Genomic DNA, 22,173 nt, shown 5'->3' with positions numbered 1-22,173 from the left:
CTTATGAGAGAAACGAATTAACACTATGATTTCCCATTACTGGTTTGACCAAGGCTCCCACCATCAGATCACCATATGAATCAAACCAGTTCAGTCTCTGGCGAGGGCCAGAACTGTGGCGTGTGCTGCAGGCTGGAAGTGAGCTACAGGAACAGGGGCAAGGCGGGGCAAACATGTGAAGCACATGTCTGCATCATGTGCATCTTTAAACACTTATCTGATCCTCCTTTTCCTGAACATACGTTAGCACAGAGACAAGAAAGAGAAACAGTTGCTGTGAATTTTCTGTGAGCTTACTCAATTTGCTCAGGAATGGTGGGAACAAGCGAGAACAGAAGCGCTGAACTGGAGCTTTCATAAGGAAATCACTTGCGCCTTCTGCTGGAATGCTGACAGCCAATTTGGTTTCTGGAAAATTACTGGAAATGTTTCTTAATTAAAAAGAAAACATAAGAAAAACCAACATTTTGAGAAAGTTATTTCTCCATAGTGGAGGATGCAGCCAAATTTCCACTAATGGCATGTACATGCCTTGGAGAAACAAGTGTGTTCCTTGTTTCGGAGAGGAAAAGCTTCCTAGCTGTAACTGAATGCAAGGCCTTCTGCAGTCTTTGGTGGAAAATATGTGGATGGATAGCAACTGAGCTTGTAACAGGCCTGATTTCCTCTGTCAGTGCAGAGCTCCCCAGCTGCCAGGAAGTAACGAGATTCCAAGATCTGCCATTCAGATACCTGCCCACCCATTTCCAGTCAAACAGCACATGGAGCTAATGAACCAAAGGATGGTATCTCTGTCTTCTGAGAAGGAGGGAGGCAGGTGATCAGCTAGAGAAAAACTACTGCCAACAATCAATCACTGAGGAGGATGGTTTCTTACTGCATACCTCCTTTCCCAATGTTTAGCAACTCAAAGTACTTTCAAGAGATGGGAACCCCTACACTTATACCTGACAGTACAATCCAGTTGTCCCCCCGACATTGGATTTAACATCTTATCTGTGCATGGGATGGGGAATGATGCTGCAGCTTCTTAAATATCAGCCCACACTACAAATAGGACCACTGCTGGCACAGAGGCCAGACACGAATCAGACTCGGTTAAAAGCAAGCTCCACTTGCCAAACCTATGAGGTTTGATCCAGTTGCTCAAGCTCTGCCTCTCCCCAGTAAAAGCTATTACCTCTGACACAATTTCCTGCAAAGAAGGGAAAAGCGCGATTAGTGGGTTGAGAGAGCGGTGGTGGCTTCTGGATTGCAGCAGTGCCTGCAGTGCTGATCGCAAAGAAAAGAGTCAGGGTTCTAGAAAAGAAATTCATATATTAAAAGAGTAAAGATGCTCTGAGCAACTTCACCTCTTTTCTGCTTCAAAACACCATCTAAAAATAGTCTTTTTAAGCCCCGCAAATCAGTAGTAAGGCATTAGTCCTTCACCTGGCGTATTGAGCTAATGGGCTAACATGCAAAACATGGTGTAGTTTCAGCTTTGCTGCTGCCTGCACATGAACAGATGGGGACAGGGACAGGTTTTCCCCCTGGGATTGACTCCTGCTGTCCACACCAGTCTCCAGGGAAGGAAAAAAGCACAGGGCACTTCCTGAGAATTGGCTGCGCTTGGCAAACCTGCAATGCTCTGCTTGCCTTGGGTCAATGGACAGCCATTTCATTTATGGCTTCTGACTTCCTGGTATTGATCTAAGGAGGTTTTTGCTTCCTGTATAGAATGGATAACTATTTATGTAGGAGACATATAATTTCAAGAGATTCAGTAATCACCGCTGGTATCTGGGTGTGCAAGAGGCCAACCCTCAGCTGGCTGGTATCTGAAAGGTGTGCTCTCCCCAGCATTAACTCCCTTGCCGGGGTTGGTGCAAAGCTGATGCTTAACTTTAAGCAGGTTTATTGCTCCCCACAGTGCTCACTTGAGTGGCCTTTCTCTGGTGGCATAAGAGGACCAGAGCAATTTGCTTAAAGTGTTACTGGTGCAGTTTGTGACATCCCTCATGTGAAACCACACGCTCCTTCCAGTCAATGCTCAGGAGCAGATTGCAAGAGGGGCTCCGGCCCTTCTTAGTGCTGAAATGCAGGGTGTCGCCCTGGGAATGATCCAAACCTTGACAGCTGTTTTATATCTCTGTCTTATTAGGGATAAGGAAATGGGATAAACCATGGTTATGGTATTACATGGGTCAGCTATGATGCCTGTAAGGACATTGGCATTTTGCAGCTCGGAGACAAAGAGACACTGTCATAGTGAAAATCTCATTTTTCCCTGTGAAAAAAACAGACCAGCTACAGTCATGAGCAACTATGAGATTATCATAATTTAAAGGCATTAATGGAAAAATCACCATTTTAAATTCAGCTTATGTCCTTTATGCATTTGACGGTGCACTGTGTAATTGTTCCCATTGTTCCTCATTCTTCAGCCACTTCCCTCACCAAATCCTTGTAAAAACAAGTAAGGATTTTTTTTAATGAAGTTTTATCATTTCATAAAATATTCTATTCACAAAAATGCAGCCCAAAGCAAGATGAGAGCAGGTCAGAACAATTAAAACGATAAGTAACCACTTAATCCAACCAGGACACTTTTTAAATGGAAGTGCCTGCATATTTTGAGAACATTACAGTATCATATTCATAGCCTCTCAATCAAAGCAAAAATAGTCAAGTGTTTTTACATAGTCTTAGAGTTCTGTGCATCGCTTGCAAGGATCACTATCAAACAAGAGAGCTGTACAAGTCAGAACTCTTGCATTACTTTGAATTTAGAACTGTTTACCACAGATTTCTGCAAGCACTAACCTTTCCACACCTCAGCCTTCTCATCTGTGCAGCAAAATGATGATACTGTTCTCTCTCACACAAGTGGAAGCCAAAAGCTTTCATTCCTTGCTTGTGAAGTAGCACTACTTGTGAAGTATTTGAATACTTTCTTCTTTGGACCAAAGATTATGGCTAATTTTTAGAGAATGAGTAAGTGTTGAAATGGGGAGACAGCAGCGGCGCAGTGGGAGGATACCATTTTCAAACATTTAACATTAAACTAACTAAACACTTTCTGAGTTTTCTCAAGTCTTGTCTGATAATTTCTGTTCCAGAAGAAGTCTAATTTAACTAAACATCCAGGTCACTGTTAAAAAAGTCTACTCTCAGTTGTCATCACACAGCAATCAGAGCATAACCACATAGTTTTACATGCAAACGAGCCCCATACTGATGAGCTGGTGGAATCCCATGGTTAGATTTAATTTCATTATCTTAACACTTTGTTATTACTACCATTTAATTTAAGCAGCTAATCACAGATTTAAGCAGTGCTCTAAGATTAGTCTTATTTTGATTTGAATCATTCTTGGCTCCTCCTGCCTTTTTCTCTTCAGAGACTGCTCACAGTGCTCATCCATCAGCAAATCATACAAGGTTACTGAACTCATCTGGGACCATGGAGACGTGAAGGGAAGCAGACAAGCAAATATTAGATAAAAGATCTGGTAGAGGCCATTTTCTAGGAAAAAAAAATAAGGAGCTGCAGCCACTGTTCCATGAGTTTGACTAAATCCATGTATTTGGGGGACAGCATCTTGTTATTTCTCCGAAGGCCAGCCTCACACAGCAGCCTTTAATCAACTCATCCACATCGCTGACATTATGCAACTGAACAGAAAGACTTTGCAGCTCTGCTGTGCAGCCTGGGGAACATGTAGGTCAAGGGAATGTGCATGGCACACAGGCCAGCTCTCTTTCGTCAGTCCCTCACCACAAATGTCAATACTGCTGCTTATATAAAGCAAGCCACACCTCCCCTGTGCTTCACTTAGTGGGATTTACACAGTTTTTCTCACCTGGCTGACTGCTACATGAGTTCAAACCCCCCCAGAAGAACCTTTGGCTTTACCTGCAACCATGAGCATAAGCAGAGTTTGCACAGAAGAGTTTCATCAACACAAAAACCACACACGTGTTAAAGTGCAGAGAGCCACTCACCGAATGCACAGGAAAGGAGCTGTGCCGGTTGAGAAAGGAGTTAGAGACTGACATAGTGAGGCCCTGAGTGGCACCGGTGTCCTCGGGGGTGAAGGGCACTTTAGTTTGCTGGACACAGTAGGAGACAGGAGAGAGAGAAGAGGCAGCATAGGAGGCCTGCTGAAGAGGGAGAAGAAAGCAAGAGACAGAAGACACGAAGAAAGAGAACACAGAAAAGGCTATGAATAAAAGGATAAGAAATGCTAACTGCAAAACAATGCATACAATGGCATGCTAAACAAACAGCTATTCATACAGTTCATCAGTCAGACACATCAATATGCCTTTCTTGAGCTCAAGAGGCACGGCAAAAATCACAGTTCAAATCGTCTTTGTTTCACAAATCCCTTAAAAATAAACTCCAGCCTCCCTCTTACAGTCCACCCGTGGTCAACTGCTGCAGGAGGAGCCAACCTGCTCCTCGCTGCCCTATTTATCCCATGGCTTGTGGGGCAGATGCCTATAGGAGGAACTGGCTTTTGTCTCTGCTAAGCAGACAGTTATTGCAGACTCCTACTTTTTGTGGCAACCTGCACACTGGGAACTTGGTCTCTCCAGTGTGAGCTATGGGTCCTCACTGCCCCTGCTGAGATACTGCTGAGGAGAGTGATGTCCTGCCGTTTTTCAGTCCAATCCAAAATTATCTCATTTGCACAAGGGGAGATATTACACTGTAAGTAACAAACACTATTAAGGAATTTCTCCTGAATTCCACTATAGTAAGGAGTCTCAGGGAGGGTAAGGTGTATCTTGGCTTTCTCAGCTCTGACTTGTTAAATATAACCTGCGGTGCTTCATAAATAAGATGTGAAGCTCACACGACAGGACTCCCTAATTCTTATTTTATAAAGGAGTCCATCCAGCAAAACTTGCCTGCTGCTGGAGCAGCTGATGCCCATGTGATTTGTTATTTCAGAAACTCTCACGGAGCAGGAGCAGAGGAACAAGAGTCTGGTGGCTTTTACAGTGACTGCTGAATAAGCCATCATCTGCTTGCACCACTTTCCCAACAGAGAGATGAAGGGAAGGGTGGGAGGCTGTGCATGAAGAAACCTTTGCTTCAGGGAACTGCAAGCAACACCTTGATGGTATCAGCTTGCAAAACTAGAGGAATGCCTAGCAGGCAAACCAGTGACATCTTGGCTACCCAGAAAACAATTAAAGGGCAGCAAAGAAATGCTTTGCTTCAGCTGATGAATTCAGGAAAGGAGCAGAATTTTTCCTCAGCACAATGGCTACAGTAAATCTCTGTTGACAAACCCTCCCTTGTGACCATGTAGCCCATATCACCACTGGAAACTATCACTAGAGTGTAGCCACCTCTAGGAGAAGGTAGGGCAAGGGACTGCAAAGTGCAAGTGACAGTGCAAGGATCACTCTGATAAGGGAATCACAGACTCTGGAGAACTGCCTGATCCTTTTAGAGAGGAGTTCGGTAGACACTTTAATGTCCCTGCAAAGCAGATGGGACACAGGCATTCCAGGTCTCACCCCCCAAAACAATAATGCATAATACTCAGTTTAGCTTAGCTGGAAATGTTAATTTATCTTCTTAGGACTCCTACCTGCATCACAGGAATGCAGTTATGCAAATCCCAAACTTAAGAGTTCCACGTTGATTTCCCACTTGATTAAAAAGCATCACCCTGGGACAGTCAAACTTTAACACAGATAGCATGAAGAAATATTGCAACAGTCACCCTCATGATGGTAAGACCATGGCTCTGTTCCCACATTTCCTCCTGTTTTGCTAAAGCCACGGCCAACTTAAGTCAGCTACATCAGCACCAAAAATGCCTTCTTTTTGATAAAAAATAGAGCAAATCAAATAATTAATCTAATAAACCCCTCAGGATTGGTATTAAAAATAGAGAAAGGAAGACCCTAAAAAAAGAAATAGGACAAAATCCCAGTTCCACTGAGGTTGGAAACAAAACTGCTGCTGCCAACACTGAGGCCAGGATTTCATCCCCCACATGGAAAATGGCACTTGCTGTACTGTTAAACCCACCACCAAAACCACAAACACATATGGATGAGCCTTTCTGTGCTGGCAGTCGGAATAACAGGTAAAATCCTGAATCACACAAAGGGATTAATGTGAAGAAAACAAGCATGAGTTAAAGAATGGTTATACCAAAGTCCTGTGGCTCTGGCAAAGACTGAGCCATAAAAGCAGTTATTAAGTTTAGCTGTTATTATTAGTGGCATCCTTGACAACATTTCAAAACAGCATTGGGAACAACAGTGCAGCAATCTCTTGAAAATCACGTTGCTCAGCGTGTCAAAATCTTCAAAGCAGTTGTCGTTACACAAGCCTGCAGCCTGGCACAGATTCAGCCATGCCATGTGGAAGACTAATGTTTCATTTCAGGGCATTCTAGGACTTTCAGAGCCTTATGGGGAACAGTCTGAACATGGGGTTAGAAAGGAGCTCAAAGTAGATGATGCAAAATGCTTAAGAATGTGTTAACAAGATGACAAGGAGCATGATGGGGTAACTCTAATAAGATATCCTCCCACCACTACAGCCCATCAGAAGCAGGAGGATCAAGAACAGAGCTGTCTCAGAGAGTCCAGGGAGGGCACAATGGATGTCACTCACCAGCTGCCTCTGCTTGGGTGGGAGAGCAGGAGGAGGTGCCAGATCTTGAGAGGGGTCTAAGCTGATAAAGGAGTCATTGAACCCATAGACTTCCATGAGGTGCTTGTTCTTCTGCTGGTAGATGTGTTCATTCTGAGGGGTCTGGTAGAACATGGACGGCTGTGGCTCGGAGTAGTCTTCCACAAACTGCATGTACGCCATCACTGCAATGCAAAGAAAGGTCACACTCACTGCTCCTGGTCCACACGCTGCAGCTCAACAGCAGGCAGGATGCTTATCCTCAAAGTGAAGTCAGAGTAAGGCCATGCCACTGTCAGCTGGGCTTTGCTGCAGGCTGGGAGCAGCAAGGCATCCGTGCTGTGTTCACAGGTAGCTCACACAGTCAGTCACCATCCACCTTGCAGGAAAGGATCTGAATATCCCATCCTGCAAGCCAGTGCACAACAAACATAATCACAGGCTACAAGCACATCTGACAACAGTTTAAGGAAACCATGAGGTCTCCAAACAGCTACTTGAGAAGTTTGAGTCACTAATGCTTAGCCCAAATTCCTTCCTCATGCAACTGAAAGCAATTTTGACAATAGTCCTCAACAGCTTATGCCCAAGGTCATAAAAAAAATCAGAATAACTTCAGTCTGCTTTCTAGGAGGCACAAATCATCTTGTACAAAGATGCAAACTTGACAATAAATCTATACTAATTATTGTGCATATAAGGAGTCTCATATCTGTAGTCAGCAAAATTTCTAGAGCGAGGAGCCTTACGGCGTTTCTCCATTCTAGCAAGCTGATAAACTGTTACTGGAGAACACCTACCTGTGAAACTGAGTGTACCTCCTCCTAGCTATTTATATGCCACTGCTGATACGGGATACTTACCTTCTAAAAGTGCCACTGACTGTGCCTTTGCACCTTCTTTGCTCCAATCCAACACCTTTTGCTCCCATCCCTTTATAAAGCATCTTTATTTTAGTGTTGGAGGGGGGGAATGACACCCAGTGTCATAGAAAGATCCCCCCTGAATTATTAAGGATCACAAATGTACTTAATAATATAAAATAAATACAGAACTCTCTTCTGCATACCTGAGAACAGGAGCAACAGATGCATTTAAGTGCCATAAAAAGGACTAATAAAGGCCTTTTTGTAAATAAGCCATTGTGCACAAGATACTCTGTGATCGTTCTTCCCTTCCTCCTGATAAACCAGCAGTTGTCAGGTTTTGTAAATCTGGTCATTAGGTGGCAATTATGGTGGCATTCTGCTGGCATTTCAGCTGTACAGCTGAAATGAATGGGTGGCTTCAGTGAAAGCTATAAATACAATGCAGTACTTGCTCATCACGAAGCTGCTTCCCACACTAGCTGCAAGGCAAAGCCCTCTGTTCACCTGCCAATGCACATGGATGGGCCAGCCTATTTCAAACAGGATGCACTGTGCTAATGTGTCACTGTGCACCTGCCTTTTGCACCCTTTTTTTTTTTTTTCAGATTTCCTCTGATATTTAAAATTCCAGAGCTATCACTGCTGCCCCTTCCCACAGAATGGAATCCTTCTTTAAAGCAGAATAAAGAAAGAAGGCCGAGGAGGAAACCTCAGCTGATGGATTTCAATCCCGACCGGCAACACCTGCTGTCCCCATCCTGTGACCCTACATGGACCTGCCAATGGACAACCTATTTGTGTCCAGCAGCACTGCCAGCTCCTGCAGAGCTCTGCCAAGGCTGCTTGGAATTCTGACCCCCAGCATCCTCTGCTACCCCGGCCTTGCTCCTCTTCCTCCCCCAGCCACCCTCCTTCACAGATACAAGTCACCACCCTTGCTGGTTCACACCTCTCTTCTCGAAGGAAGTGTGCCAGAGGTTTCAAACCGCACACGCATGAGTGTTGGTGTGTGCTTGTGCCTGCTCATCTGCTGGTGTTGGCACTCCTGCTAAAGCCAAGATCAAATTTGCTCATGCATGTGAATTGCAGCCTAACAGTGAAAAGAAGCACGTCCTGGTGAGATTCTGTTATTTGAAATCAAGGTAAAGGAGTCTTGGTGCAGAAAAATACAGAATTACTAAAATACTACTTTCAAATATCAGTGATTCAGTTGACTAAGGCACTTCTATTAATACCCGTGTCCTGAAAAATGCCCTGGTATCATACAACAGCTTTAGAGGGTAAGATCTAAAGAAGGCTTATGAAAGATACTTCTCTGGCAGCAAAAGTGAATTAAGGTTCACGACTCCTTGGAGAAGTGTAGAGGACAAAAGCTTGAGGGAAAAGACCACATTCTGAGAGCTCATCAACTGGGTGGGATAAAAGCCAAGAAGTCAGGCTTGGCAGTCCTGGTATAATGCAGCAGATGTTGCTAAATTCAGACCAATCCTTCTAAAGCAATCCTTAACATCCAGATCTGAAGACAGCACTCAGGATTGACAGCTGATTTCAGATGTTTGCATGACACTACAGCTCAGGAAGTGCTGGTGAAAAGGGTATCACATTAGACACTTGGGTAAAATTAAATTACTGTACCTCAAGGTAGCAAGCCTGAATGCTATTGAGAGCTTTAACTCAATCTGCAAGGGACTAATGAAGAGCTCTTTTATCTCGGCTCTTTATGAGGCTAATGCATCCCATCCTCATGGCAGCTGCCTGCCTTGCTTGTTACAACCAGCCCAGGGCAGGTGAGCATGTCTCTGCTTCTACTTTGTCGTCTTCTCTGTTTTTAGGTGAAGTGAAAAACAGTTGGGATGGTGAAATACAAACCTGGCTCAGGAGCAGAGACTGCAGAGCACAAATTACAATGGCATCGTTAAAATGCTGCCAATCTTGAACAGGAGAGCCAGGGAGCAGGGCCACTCCTGAGACTGCTGTTTGCAAAGGTTCGTCCCTCCCCCCTTCTCCCTCCATTCCTTCCCCTCTCTGCTGTGGTTTTGAACAAGGCAGAAATGTAAAAAGCAGATGGGGAATTACATCACCAGCTCAGATCAGGCTGCACACCCTGCAGTGACTGTGCAGAGGGAGGGATGGAGGCTGCAACCTCTGCTGCAAGCAGCCGGGGTGGAGTGACAGTCTCAAGGCAGCACCCCAGGAGAGAAGGGAGGTGTGAGAGAGAAACCTCTCCCACCACATGCCCAGCTTATGTCAGCTCTGAACCCAGACAGAAAATAAAACCCCCATAAAATCTCGGACTGAGGCTACAAACACCTGCCCAGCAATCTGCTTGCAGTGCCTTGGCTGTCATTCATGAAGGAGCTAAAGCTGCTCAGGGATTTCTAGCACACATCAGTTCTGCCCACATGGTAGAAGTCACAGGTATTGCTCAGAATGCACCAGCAGTGCCCCAGCCAGCTCGCTGTGCAGCCAGTGCTCTGCAGACAGGGAGAGCAAACGCTGGTCCTGGAAGCAGCACCCGCATGCAGGAGAGGAGAGAAAGCAGCAAGTGACCTCTTGCCAGGAAAACACCCTTGGTGCAGTGGTTGTTGGGAGATTATCAGCAATAAGGCACATCTGCAGTATAGGTAAGGCACAGTAGTATCCAAAGCAAAGGACTCACTGAAGGTCTAGCCCAGCTCCTGGTGCAGTGCCAGCAGCCTGTGCTACAACTGGCCCTGCACAAGCACAAGAGATTTGTGTGCATGGGCAAGAGCCAAAATAATGGAAATTCTTAGGCTATACAGCACATCAACTCAGTGGAGAAATCAAGGTCAAATAAGCCAGTCTGTGCTGTCACCTCTGGGAGGAGAGCTGTTTTTCAGAGTTGGCATTATCCACTGGCTAAGCCCAGACTGCCCTCAGCATGGTTCCTGCAGTTAAATACCAGCTGCTTACAGGGCATCAAGCTACATTTTGTTCCCACTGACAAGGAGGAAAACATGAATAAGTGCCTCACCGCTAGTTTCCAAGCTGTTTGGGGGGAGGATCATGTTATTTCTGACTCTGGACTCTTCACTGCAGCTCTCCATATCTGTGTCTTTTACATCAGGAGCATGATGCTGGTGCTCAAGCAGAAGTCTAGAGTAATCTGCCTTTAGCACAGTAACATAATAATTTATGTGAAGCTAAAAGGCTTACCAGTCCTCTGTTTAAATTATACACAAGTCAACTCTTGGAAGTCCCTCTGAGCACAGCTCACACCAATATACATGGTTAACTCAAGCAGGATCTGCTGTATATTACCAATAAAAAGAACATCAAAGTATCCACTGCAACATTTCCTGCCAACTACCAAAAGATGACCCACAACAAAGGGACTACAACCAAGTCCAATCTGTGTAAGCTCTAGATCTTGTTAATAAATTCACACATCTCCTCTGGATCCCAAGAGTTTGTTGGTGTTGTGGAAGCAGCACTGCCTCACCTATGTGATTACACAAGAGTATCTACATGCATCAGCCTCCAGGCAGAAGAATCCTGGGTGCTACTATACAGCCTGGGTAATGTTTTACTGTCCTTTTAATGTTGAAAATAAAAGTAAAACTAACAACCACAGATCTGTGGTGTGATATACTGTGGAGTAAAGACAATCTAAAACAAGTTCTTGATGTCACATGAGTGCAATTAAAAACCCACAGCAGTCAGGTATCAGCCCAAATACGACTACAAGCTTTGCAGCAAGGGTGCTTTATCAAACCATGAGAGCTGACAACACGTTAGGTAACAGCTTCTACCTTTCCTAACAATCCAATCTGTTCAATACTCCAAGAGCTTCTCATAGCGCCAGATGACAATTAACTCTTTTCTAACATCAAAGAAATTCACATACAAGGCTGTGGTGTTGAGGTTAAAAGTGTGCATGGGAAATAATGGAGAAGATAGCTTTTAAAACTGTTTTTAACTAACTCCTTAAGATCTTATATGATAACAGAAAACAAAGACATGGGACCTAAAGAGGAAAGCAAACAGCCCAGATCTCTCTTTCAACTGTCAAATTGCCTCTTACCCAAGATTTACCCAGGCATCTCCCTCTACTAAAGCTGCCTACGTGCACAAAGGTGCATCTCCCTGCATCCATCCCAGTCTGCATGGTGTAAAACCACCTGGACCAGCCCTTGTTATCAACACCCAGAGCCCAGCAGGACCTGATCCTGCAGTCAGGAGGCTCTGCATCACATCCCCTTGCAGGTGAGTATTCTGAAAAGCATGAGCCATAACAACCAGCCTTGGCTACGGCCCGTGCCAGCTCTTACATCCTTTCTGTTGCCTACAAACAAACACCTCAGCTCCTTTTCAGTTGCTTTCAGTATAATTTAAATGTTTTCTTCCCAAAGAGGGCAAAAGTGATTTCCTGTATATAGGGAAACTACCATAGGAATGGACAGAATACTGACCCTGCTGCACCACATGCTGATCTTGCCTCCACCTTATTCTCAGTGAAGAGGCTTATGATCTGCAGAGATGAGTCAGAAAGCCAATCCAGCACTTTCAGATCAGCTCTCCACTTGGGCTGCCAGCCACATAACGTAACACTGTTGATCCAGATCTTGTATACACCACCTCCTCATGCAACATACAGCTGCAAAGCAAGCCAGTGACTAGTGAACTAACATCTGCTGGATCTCACTGCATAGTTTGCAGCCTTCCTTGGCAGATCAGTATGGCTGCTTGTTTGGCATGAGCTTTCACATGTTTTCAGCCATGAACATTAAGGAAGTCAGAATAAGGTTGTGAGCTGGAGTCACAGTCAGTACTGGTGTGCCAGGAGCCTGGCTAGGGCCAGAGAGCCTTTGCTTTAGAGGCTGCTCATTTTAATGATGTGGGAAATTCTTAGCCATCCAGAGGAAATGAGATCCCATAGCAAAGCAGTAGTACTGGACACTAGGTTAATAGTCTTGTCTTGCCCAACTGTGTGGGTGACTATGTTCCTATTCCCAAATAACTGCTCTGGCAATGCTTGGTTTTGGACAGAGAAGCAGCCCTTTCTCTGAGCTCTTGGAGAGTATCCAATTCTCTTCTGCAGTGGCAAAACACTCGTAAAACGGGGACACAGGAGCAGGAATGGACATAAAATAGGAGGATACACTTGGAAGATCTGCAGGGCAGAGTGCCTTGGAGACTCACACTCAGGTAAAGAGAGAAGTAAAATGGTCTCACTATAGTAATGTAGATGCCATGTGGTGACAGCTCCCCTTGGGCCTGGATCATTCCTGGCTCCAAGAGTCACTCCCTGCCCACCACAGGTGTGACACATCCCTTCCATGTCTTTGACACGACTAACTGATTTTGACACAGCCTCACGTAAGCAAGAACATTACCTTGGGGGTCACCATTACTTAGTGGTCATCAGAAGCACAACTGCAGGGAAGGAGAAACCCAAGTAAAACCCAAATACAAGAACTTGCTTACTGTGTTTGTTTTTCTTCTCTGGCAGAGGAGGTGGCTTCTCAGGGTCACTGTTAGAATCTGGAGCAGCAAAATCAGCAATGAATTCAACTGGTGCTGAAGAGTTTCCTTGCTGGAAAGGCAAAACAGCAGCAAACGGTGTGAAGGGTATTGATGGGACAGACACTGCATTCTGCATGTCATCCTCCGAGATGTTATCGTACTGGGAAGGGTGCCTCTCATAGGACACCCTGCAGCCTGAGTTATCTGAAGTCTGAGAAGCTGCACTCCTCCTCTTCTTTTCTGGTAAAGCTGGAGGAGTCTCTGTTGGCTGTGCTGCTCCTGAGAGGCTGCAGAATTCCAGTGGAGGAGAGGTGCCCTGTGGGAGCTGGAAAGCATGTCCATGGAAAGGGGAGCCAGACTCACCCAAAGACTCTGGCAACGGGCTGAGGATACCTGGAGCCTGCTGAGGTATCTGATCAGCATTGGAGAGGTCTTGCTGCAGGAATTCATAGTCGGGATCATAGTGATCTGATTGATCTGGTTAAACAGAGGAGACAGGAGAATGATGAATTAGTTTCTCTCTTCCACTGTTTAGCCCTTCTTAATTCTGCTCCTCCCACTCCATCAGTTAATTAATCAGTTCATTTAATCAGATTGCTATTTTGTTGCAGCAGGGACCATCTTGCTACACCTTCTGTAACATCCAGCCTTAATAAAACTCCTCCCATTATTTCTTTACATTAGCAAACAAGTAACAAAAATTCAGCAGGTAGATCATTGCATGTTTCATATCTATATTTTTATTTTCTTTCCTAGTATGTAGAAACAACATCTCTTTAGTCTACCAGGACTGTCATTTCTGCAGACAAGTCTGAAATCAACAAAACATTCCACTTGAGAGAGAGCTGAATTGAGTTTGAACACAATCATCTACAGCTAGGGAAACACATTCCCCTGGGCTTTTTCCTATCCGACAGACTATAACTCTGCATAGAACCGCCTGCAGCAGCTACAAGATGACAGTTGCAAGCGCAATCCATTTACTTCTGCATCACAGCCATGACAGCTCCCAGGCAAGAGTGAAGGGGGCTCCTCCAGCAGCAGGAGGACAACCCTGGCCTCTGCTTACCTAATGTTTCACAGCTTGTGTTGCGGGAGCACTGACCGCTGTCGCGGTCCAGAGAAGAGAGCTGCTCGTCAGACTTGCTGAGTTTGCCGATGCTACTGCATGGTGAGAGGCGAGGAGATTCCCCCCCATAGGAGTGGCTTCCACCTGACAACCTTCTCTGGGCATAGCAGTCCACATCAAAATCCTTAAGCAAAATAAACATCAAATTACTGTCATTCTTGGCAGCTCACTAATAAGGAAGATGCAGCTTGAGGACCAAATACCTCACAGTTGTGTTAAGAAAACCAGGAGGGAAGAGGATCAGTGCTGCTACCCCCCTCTAGTTACACAAGCTGTGTGTGTGACCCACACTGAACTTCACAGAGGCTGAGAAGAGTCCCTCACTGCTTCACACGTCTGATAACTGCTTGTCCAGACACCGATAGTAGGGAATTAGCCTGCAAGACTTCTCATGAAATAGCCTTTAGCAACCGTTTAGCTGAAATGCATGCAAAGGCAAAATAAGCAATAGTGAGATATAACTTTCTGTGCCTCTATTGTATTTTCCATGTTATACATTTCTACTTTTGAAGTTCCTCAAGCCCATCAACCTGCGAGTGAACTGCTCAAGCGATCCCATTTCAGCAAAACAACCTAAGTGTGACTGTACTAGGAACTGAAGAACTTCCACAGCTTCATCTGGGTCAGCCAAATGACTAAGCCAGAGCTGAGGTTTTAGGGATGAGGACAAGATTTGATTTTGGTGCAATTTAATACAATTCAGGTCCTCACTGCTGAGTTAGGCAAGTTCCTAAATGTGTAGTGCAACCCAGCCACTTACCTCATAAACCCCAGTCTAGCACAAGCAATGGAGCATGACTAACACACACAGTCCCCAGTTTTCTGTATGTTCCCAAAGCACTAGCAGTGGTCAGAGCAGTTGCTCAAACTACTGCTTGTGTTAAAAGAGGTTTTAAATTGTGACTGGGTGAAGACATACTTGGCCTCTAAGTAAACCTTGGTGAGATCTTGGTAAGCTCAGTTGTGTACCTGATCTCCTCAACACAGCAACGCTCAACCACTCACATCGTCACACTCTGTTACAGCTCAAGGCAACAAAGTTTGTAGCAATTTGTCAATTAAATCCAAACAACACTGTAAAAAAAATCACGCTGTTCACATTATTTATTATCCTGATGTTCCTGTCACTTAAACTCCTGCTCCCGAGTTCAGGGCTGTTTGGGACGAGCAGAGGCGTGCAGGGAACTGTGCAGCTGCAGCTCATGGCATTTCTCTGAGCTTTTGCTGCAGTTCGCAGCACGTTTCTTTGGCTTTCACAAAGGGATTATGCCATTACCTGTCTGTTGATTCCAACAGGTAAACTGGACCCACTGGTGGCTCGACTCATGGGGGCCACAACTGCCACTCTGGTCGGGGAAGGTGCCGACTGCCGCTTTTTAGGAGGTAATGCTGGTGGAGGGCTGCAAGACACAACAGGCATTGATGCTTCCAGCAAAAAGACTTTCAGAGCTTTCACAAGCTTGTTTTTCCAGAAAGTCTTTGACTTGGCAGCCTCAAAGCTCACAGGTACTTGTCCAAAGCTGGCCAGGAGCTATTCAGCAAAGCGTATGCACTAACAAATATCAATTTAAGAATGCTCTCATGGGTAGGGTCCTGTGCAGTGATTTATTTTTAAGGTTGGAAAAGAGTTGGTATTTCTCAAACAAAAACAACTGCTGTTTTCAGAATTATTTTTAATGGAGCTAATTAGCAAGGTAATTATTTCTTAATAAAAGTGGTGAAAATCCAAATTAAATGTATTGTTTGACCCCTTCCTCCCACCTTCCAGGTTTGAAAACTGTTCAGAGTTTCAGAAATCTACAGGAAAGGACAATTCTTTTTCTGCTCTTTCACTCTCCTGATGAGCTTCAGGGAACAAGATGGTCAGTGTTGCCCTCAGCATGTGAGGGATCCATGCTCTGGCATGAATCTGTTTCAGATACACATATTAGCATTAACTAGTGAGATTTCAACCACTGTACTTTTAGTATTTGCTTCTAATGGTGCCTAAATCTGGTAACCATCGAGCCTGTGAGATACCCAAGAGCATGTTCTGTTTCTGGAACATACCACCAAATAGTTATAACACCCATGAGAATTCACAAAATACATAGAAATGTAATTCTTTTTGCCAACCACAGCCCTTGATGACACATTTTCATATTAGCACAACATGCATTTTTCACACCATCCATGAGCACCAGTGCTAGAGAAGAAAAAAACTGCACACAGAGGCCAAAAACCTGTAAACTGGGGTTTTTCTCTTCCTTCTCAAAATAGAACATAGAAACTTTCATGTGGTTACTCGCAGATCAGGGTAAGAACTAGGTAAAAGATTTTTTTCACACACTAGTGGCTCCTTTCACTCTTAAGCAAATGCAGAACAACCTGGATGTGCAGGACAGGCTGGTAACTGTCTGCTGATGTTAACAGAACATTTCCCACTGGATACAGCAGCAAGACACTGTTGTACAGTGTGGTGTTCATATATATGTTTTAAATAAGGTTCTTATGCCTTTACGTGATGCCTCTCATGCAAGGATGTCAGGGCATGGCATTACCCTCACATAAAAAGGAAAGGAAAACACAGATAATGAAGGGTATTGCTCAAAACAAGGCAGAGAGATAACAAAGTCATAAACAGAACCCAGGAGCAGGGAAGAATTACTCTCGAGGACTGGAAATTCAGAGGCTTCACTAACCCTCCTTGTGATGTTTCTTGTGCATATTTTGCAAGGTTGTTGAAAAACCAAGGAGCTGGTAAGAGCCACTGGTATTCTTCAGTCAGCTGGTTGCCAGTATTACCTGTTTTCTGCCACACGAATGCTAGGCAGAGGGGGTTTGGGAGGTGCAACTTCTTCGTCCATGGAGTCAGTCAGTAGCTCATTGGATTGAGTCATATTAGTTGTTTTGTTGAGGATCTCCATTTCTCGGTCTGTAAGGGGAAGTTCTGATGGGCTGCAACAAGCACAACACAGATTATATACCACAGAACACAGCAGGAATGTAGCACGCTGGCAGGTTAATGCATATGTTAAATCACACACAATATGAGAGACACTTACAGCATACCTATAGGTATCTTCCCTATCCTATCATAGCATATTCTCTTTAAATGGTCCCACTGTAATGGATGAGGCTACATAAAGAACACTATGCTACCCTCTGTGAAGAACTAAATGCTTTAATTCAACTATCAGTAACCAGAAATTATCACTTCTACATTAGTCCTGCAGACAGGAGAAACCCCGCCAGTGACCCACCTGTCAGATTTACATGCTGGTAAACTGGGTTTAACTGGGCTTGTGGGAGAGGGATGCTCCTGCTTTTCAATCGTGAGTCTGACCAGCTCCTGATGGATGGAGAGAAGAAAAAGAGAATCATCATTATTTGCTGAATGCTGCACTGAAACATCCTAGGTCAGAAAGGGATGTTGGCACAGTAAGCTCCTGGTTACCCACATTATGGATTAACGATGGCATGGACACAGAGCTGAGGTGGGTGTAAGTGTGGAACAGAGATATACAAATGATGCAGCACTGTTTCTAAGGAGCAGCCTGCACCTTTGGCTATATTTGAGTTAAGTTTATAAACCCTAGCCCTAAGGGGATTCTGCACAAACCCACATGTGCGTCTTTTTGCCATGCTTCCTCTTTCCTCTATTGTCACAAATATGTTCCAGTCCCTATAACACCCTAGATAATGCAAATTGCCTTTACATACATAAAATGTAAGTACACAAAAGTCTTACACAGTGGAATACTTCATCCAGCTAGTGAAAAAATATAAATAATTGCTTTATATTTTATAAGCAAGTATATATTTGTCTCAGAAAGCAAGTTTTGCGTAAGATGCCCAACAAGAAGTTAAATCAAGAACACCTTTATTAATAGGCCTGCTTGCCCTGAAGCCATCTTTTAACATGTTAGCAACGGAAGTCTTAATTATTCAAGGAACTACTCTGGGTGTATCTGTTATAGGAAGATAAGGCTCTGGATAAAGAGATAAGGGCATGATAATCCTGAAATATAAGTCTGCCAGCAGTCAGAACAACAATCAGTCGTGCTAGAAAGATGGAGAGAACATTTTACAGATGTCTGAGGCCAACAAATAGATCTACTGTTAACAGATGCAAACACATGCCCTCTTACAGGCAGGCTGGAAAACTGGCAATGTTTCCTGACAGTATTGGCTTCCCAGCATATTATGCAAAGGAAACTATATGGGATCAATTTTTAATTTTAAAGCACCCTGAAGTACAATGTCATCATTTCAGTATCATCTTCACGTCCATGTCTGTGGAGCTTGGAAACAACTGTCATTGCTCTCTCAACGCAATAACTGCAACTGGACCGTTGTCATCATCAGCTTTCCAAGGAAAGGGAATATTCTAGTTCTCATGTTTTTATATAAGGCTCTATTTAAAGCTCAGTGTCCATGGGTCAACATACACACAAGAGGAATAAAGTACTGCACCGGATGTGCAATGGACTATGAGAACAGTCCAAGTGTCCATCACAGCTGATTTTGGTTTCAATGTTCTACTTATGTTCTTGGTGTGACCTTGTGCTTAATAATAATGTACACTGTGTCAAACAAAAGCACAACAAAACACTCAGCTGGAAATGGAAATTCCCACAAGTGAGGATGGAAGAGCACAAACATAGTGTATACAGATGTCCATGTGGGTTAATGCTATGAAGATGTTCCTGTCTGAGACAGACAGACAAGAGCCCTTGTGAGGAACAGCATGTTCTAAGTGCCCTGATGAGGAAAAGCACAGCACCAAGCTGACCACAGCCAGGCAGCCTGCCCAGCTCCCACCTAGAAGGGGCATGTCCCCCAGTGGGGAAGTACTCTGCTACAAGGAGCAATAGGCCTTTTGACAATCTATCAGGTCCACTGTGATAATGTACATTATATTGTATAGAGAAAAGTAATATAATTAAGGCTCTTCTATCACAGAAAACAGGATCACTCTTTCCTCTAAACTTTGACCGATATCACTGGATTCCATGGACCCTGATTTTTAATCTTCTCTACTAACCCCAAAATGAGAACTAGCATTTGAAAATGAAGCCAAGATCTTCAGTGTACACACAGAGGTAATCAGCACGCAATCGAGCCAGATGCGCATTATGCTATTCCTTATCAGCAAGTAAAGAGATTCCTGCAGCAGTAATTACAGATAATTAAAGCCTCTCTACAAACTTTTGCTACTTCAGCAAGCTGGAAATTCCAAAATGAGATGGATTTTTAAGAAGTTATGTAATCAAAACAAGGTTGTTTTTCTTTTTCCTTTTTATATATGGCTAGCAAGGCATCAAAACCTGAGATCAAAACAAAAGTAAGAGAAGCACACAAGTGACTCCTTTACGCTTAACTCTGAAAACACAGGGGGAAGTAAGCACTGAAATGTGGAAGTGGATCTGATGTGATCTGCCAGAAACACAGAAAGGGCTCTCCCACAGCAGAGAAGTGTCCAACTTCTCAGTTCTGCTTCCAGACCTGAAAGCTGGCTTGGCCCTTCTAAAATAAACCTTGTTCCTCGCTGTGCAGGAGAAGAGTGCATGCCGCTTCCAAATGCTGACCTGTTGATGGGCAGACACATTCGCATCTACCCAGACGGACGCACATCTGCTCGCTGACCAGACATAAGCCAGCTCCAACTGGAAGGCCAAAATAACTTTTCGTCTCACAACAAAGAAGAGACTGATATAGCCATGCCATGCAGTGGAGCTTAATAGCTCAGGCTTAGCACTGTACAGACCTGCCTGCATTCATTCCAGCTGCTTGCAGCGTGGGCAGAGCAGGCATTCAAGACCTACCACCCATCCACACAAGCACACGACTTTGGCTGGAAGGCAACAGGTACTGGGGTTTAAATATTGAAGTGAATGGACAGAGGGTCTCCAAGTCTCCTGTGATGAGACTACACAACTCTATCCCAGATCTGTTGGAAACACGGCTCTCCATGGGATTGTGCAGCTTCATTAAGTGGTAACAGAGTGAACCCTCCCCACTATTTGCTGGGATTTTACAGCTCAGATACCACAGCACAGATTTTCACGTACTGCAAATTGCTACTAAATTCCAGCACTAACAGCAGCTGAGGCTTCAGGCTAAACTCTCTTCCTATATCCTGCTGTGCAAATTTAAGATCGGCTTTTCTTTCCAAATCTGGATCTTAAACGGCATATTGTGGAAAATAATCCTGGAAAATCTGTCTTCTCTTAGTGATGGGAATGTTTTGTTTCAAAGATGCTTATTTAAAAGGCTTGACAATGAATAGATTTTACTATCTGTGTTCGAGTAACATGAAAGAGATATTCAGAGCATGCAAACACCACAACACAACTCCTAAAAACATGATAACCAAAGCTTGGGAGATCCACATCATTTCTGCATTCAGCTCCAGTTTACAAAAACTAAGCTGAGGTGCAGCACAGTGAAAGCTGTCTGTTCCTGATACACTAACCCAGGTGAAACACCTACTGCAGGTCTTAAAACTCTATCCCAACTTCCCCTCCGTACTTGATCTGAACATCTCCATTTAGATTCAGATCTGCTGTTGGAAGAGGCTCAACTTCCTCTACAGCTTTCAAAATAAGACTGCCAGGAGATACAACAGGCTCTCCACTGGTGCCCTAAGCCCAGGTCAAGCCAACTTTTAACTGCAGTGCTAGGACAGCTGAATGAACAGCCTTGGCAGCCATTTGCGCAGAGACAAGCCTAGGAAATAGAAATAGTGGGTACCAAAAAGCTTATCAGGAGGAAGAAGGAAAGCAAACAGCTTTCCCTGGGTAGGGTAGGGAGGGAGTGCTGTAAGTAGACCTCACAAAGGATACAAAGGTTTCTGTTCCCATTAGTTATGTAAAATTAATCTCCAGAAAACTGAGCTGAGCTCATCACCTGTCCCACACCCTAATCCCACTGCTGAAAGTGATGATGGATCACTGACAAATCCCTTAAAATTTATGTTAAAACACAGAGCTGGAGTCTGAGTCTCTGTGGGCCTTGACAGGAAGCATTTCCATTGTATTTTGCCAAGACAGAAAATATGCAAACTCTGTAATCTGCATGGGAGACTGGGAATGACTTGCTGAAATTTAATATGATGCTGAATAAAGATTTCAACCTCTTTCAACCAGATCTCTTCTAAATCCATTATTATATACCTTATATAATTTACAGGATTTGTCTCATGTACCTTTACTCCATCCAGAACTGCTTTTATGACACCCTTCACTGTTGTCACCATCTCCTTGTCTTCCGAATTCACGCCTTCCAGCATCACTTGATCAGACCAGCGGATTAGATTGGCCAGACTCTGGTACACACGGCTATAGCAGGATGAGATGGCAGAGCTGGACAGTTGAGAAAGAACAAAATGAAGTTATGGAGATATTATCAAACATTACGAGAGTGCTTGATTTAAAGCGCATTTCACACTGTTAAAGACATCATTGTTCTCATTTTCTCTCTGACATCCAGAATTTGTGTTGAGCAGGTGACAAAGCCTGGGTTTCTCCTTTGATGCAGTTGCCCTCTAGCTCTCCAGCACCAAAGAGGATGACAGTAGGCAGGTACAATCAGCAGATCATTCTCAGTTAACAGAAAGAATTATCTGGGCTGCAGATTAACACAGCAGTGCTAAAAAGAACATCCTTTCCATTTTAATTTACAGCTCCATCCCATGCCTTAACTTCAAAGGTAAATATTTAAGTGCTATATTTAAGTCTAAGTTACATTATTTCACCATTATCTTTGCTTTCCTTCTTCCTTATTAACTCTCCCCAAAAGTGTCTTGGATAATTGAGAGCTACCTGTATTACAAACCATTGCCTCAACTGTTTATAATGCCTGAAAACATGTAATTAAAACCTGCTTCTTTACAGAAATTGAGCTGAATGAATCTCAGGTTTGGAAGAGGAAGGGTGTTGCTTTGTTTTGTTTGCAATGAGAAACAGAATTGGAGCTATTGTTCCAAAGGGGGAAAAAAAAAGAAGTTTGGAAGGATGACAACTCTAAATAAAAGTTAACTGTAACAACAGCGCTCA

The 22,173-nt window shown here is 44.0% G+C and overlaps 1 protein-coding gene across 6 annotated transcripts in view; it reads right to left on the bottom strand.

Moving 5' to 3' along the window:
- Positions 1 to 22,173, bottom strand: part of RAPGEF1 (Rap guanine nucleotide exchange factor 1) — an 83,729-nt gene that overhangs the window by 21,890 nt on the left and 39,666 nt on the right. For 2 of the 6 annotated variants that reach the window (XM_061476807.1, XM_061476809.1), the window contains exons 4-11: positions 21,324 to 21,480; positions 17,377 to 17,465; positions 16,919 to 17,071; positions 15,411 to 15,534; positions 14,075 to 14,258; positions 12,967 to 13,482; positions 6,632 to 6,834; positions 3,988 to 4,146 (exon numbers count right to left, since the gene is read on the bottom strand). In XM_061476807.1, coding sequence (XP_061332791.1) covers positions 3,988 to 4,146; positions 6,632 to 6,834; positions 12,967 to 13,482; positions 14,075 to 14,258; positions 15,411 to 15,534; positions 16,919 to 17,071; positions 17,377 to 17,465; positions 21,324 to 21,480 — 1,585 coding nt within the window. The remainder of the gene's footprint in view (positions 1 to 3,987; positions 4,147 to 6,631; positions 6,835 to 12,966; positions 13,483 to 14,074; positions 14,259 to 15,410; positions 15,535 to 16,918; positions 17,072 to 17,376; positions 17,466 to 21,323; positions 21,481 to 22,173) is intronic. The other 4 variants (XM_061476808.1, XM_061476810.1, XM_061476811.1 and 1 more) reach the window with 2 other exon arrangements.

This window comes from Pezoporus flaviventris, unplaced genomic scaffold, assembly GCF_033815535.1.
Source record: "Pezoporus flaviventris isolate CSIRO_AGI_PZ_B2104156 unplaced genomic scaffold, CSIRO_AGI_Pfla_v1 ptg000097l, whole genome shotgun sequence".
In the NCBI taxonomy this organism is placed as follows: Eukaryota; Metazoa; Chordata; class Aves; order Psittaciformes; family Psittacidae; genus Pezoporus; species Pezoporus flaviventris.
This window is presented reverse-complemented; position numbering and strand designations above follow the sequence as displayed.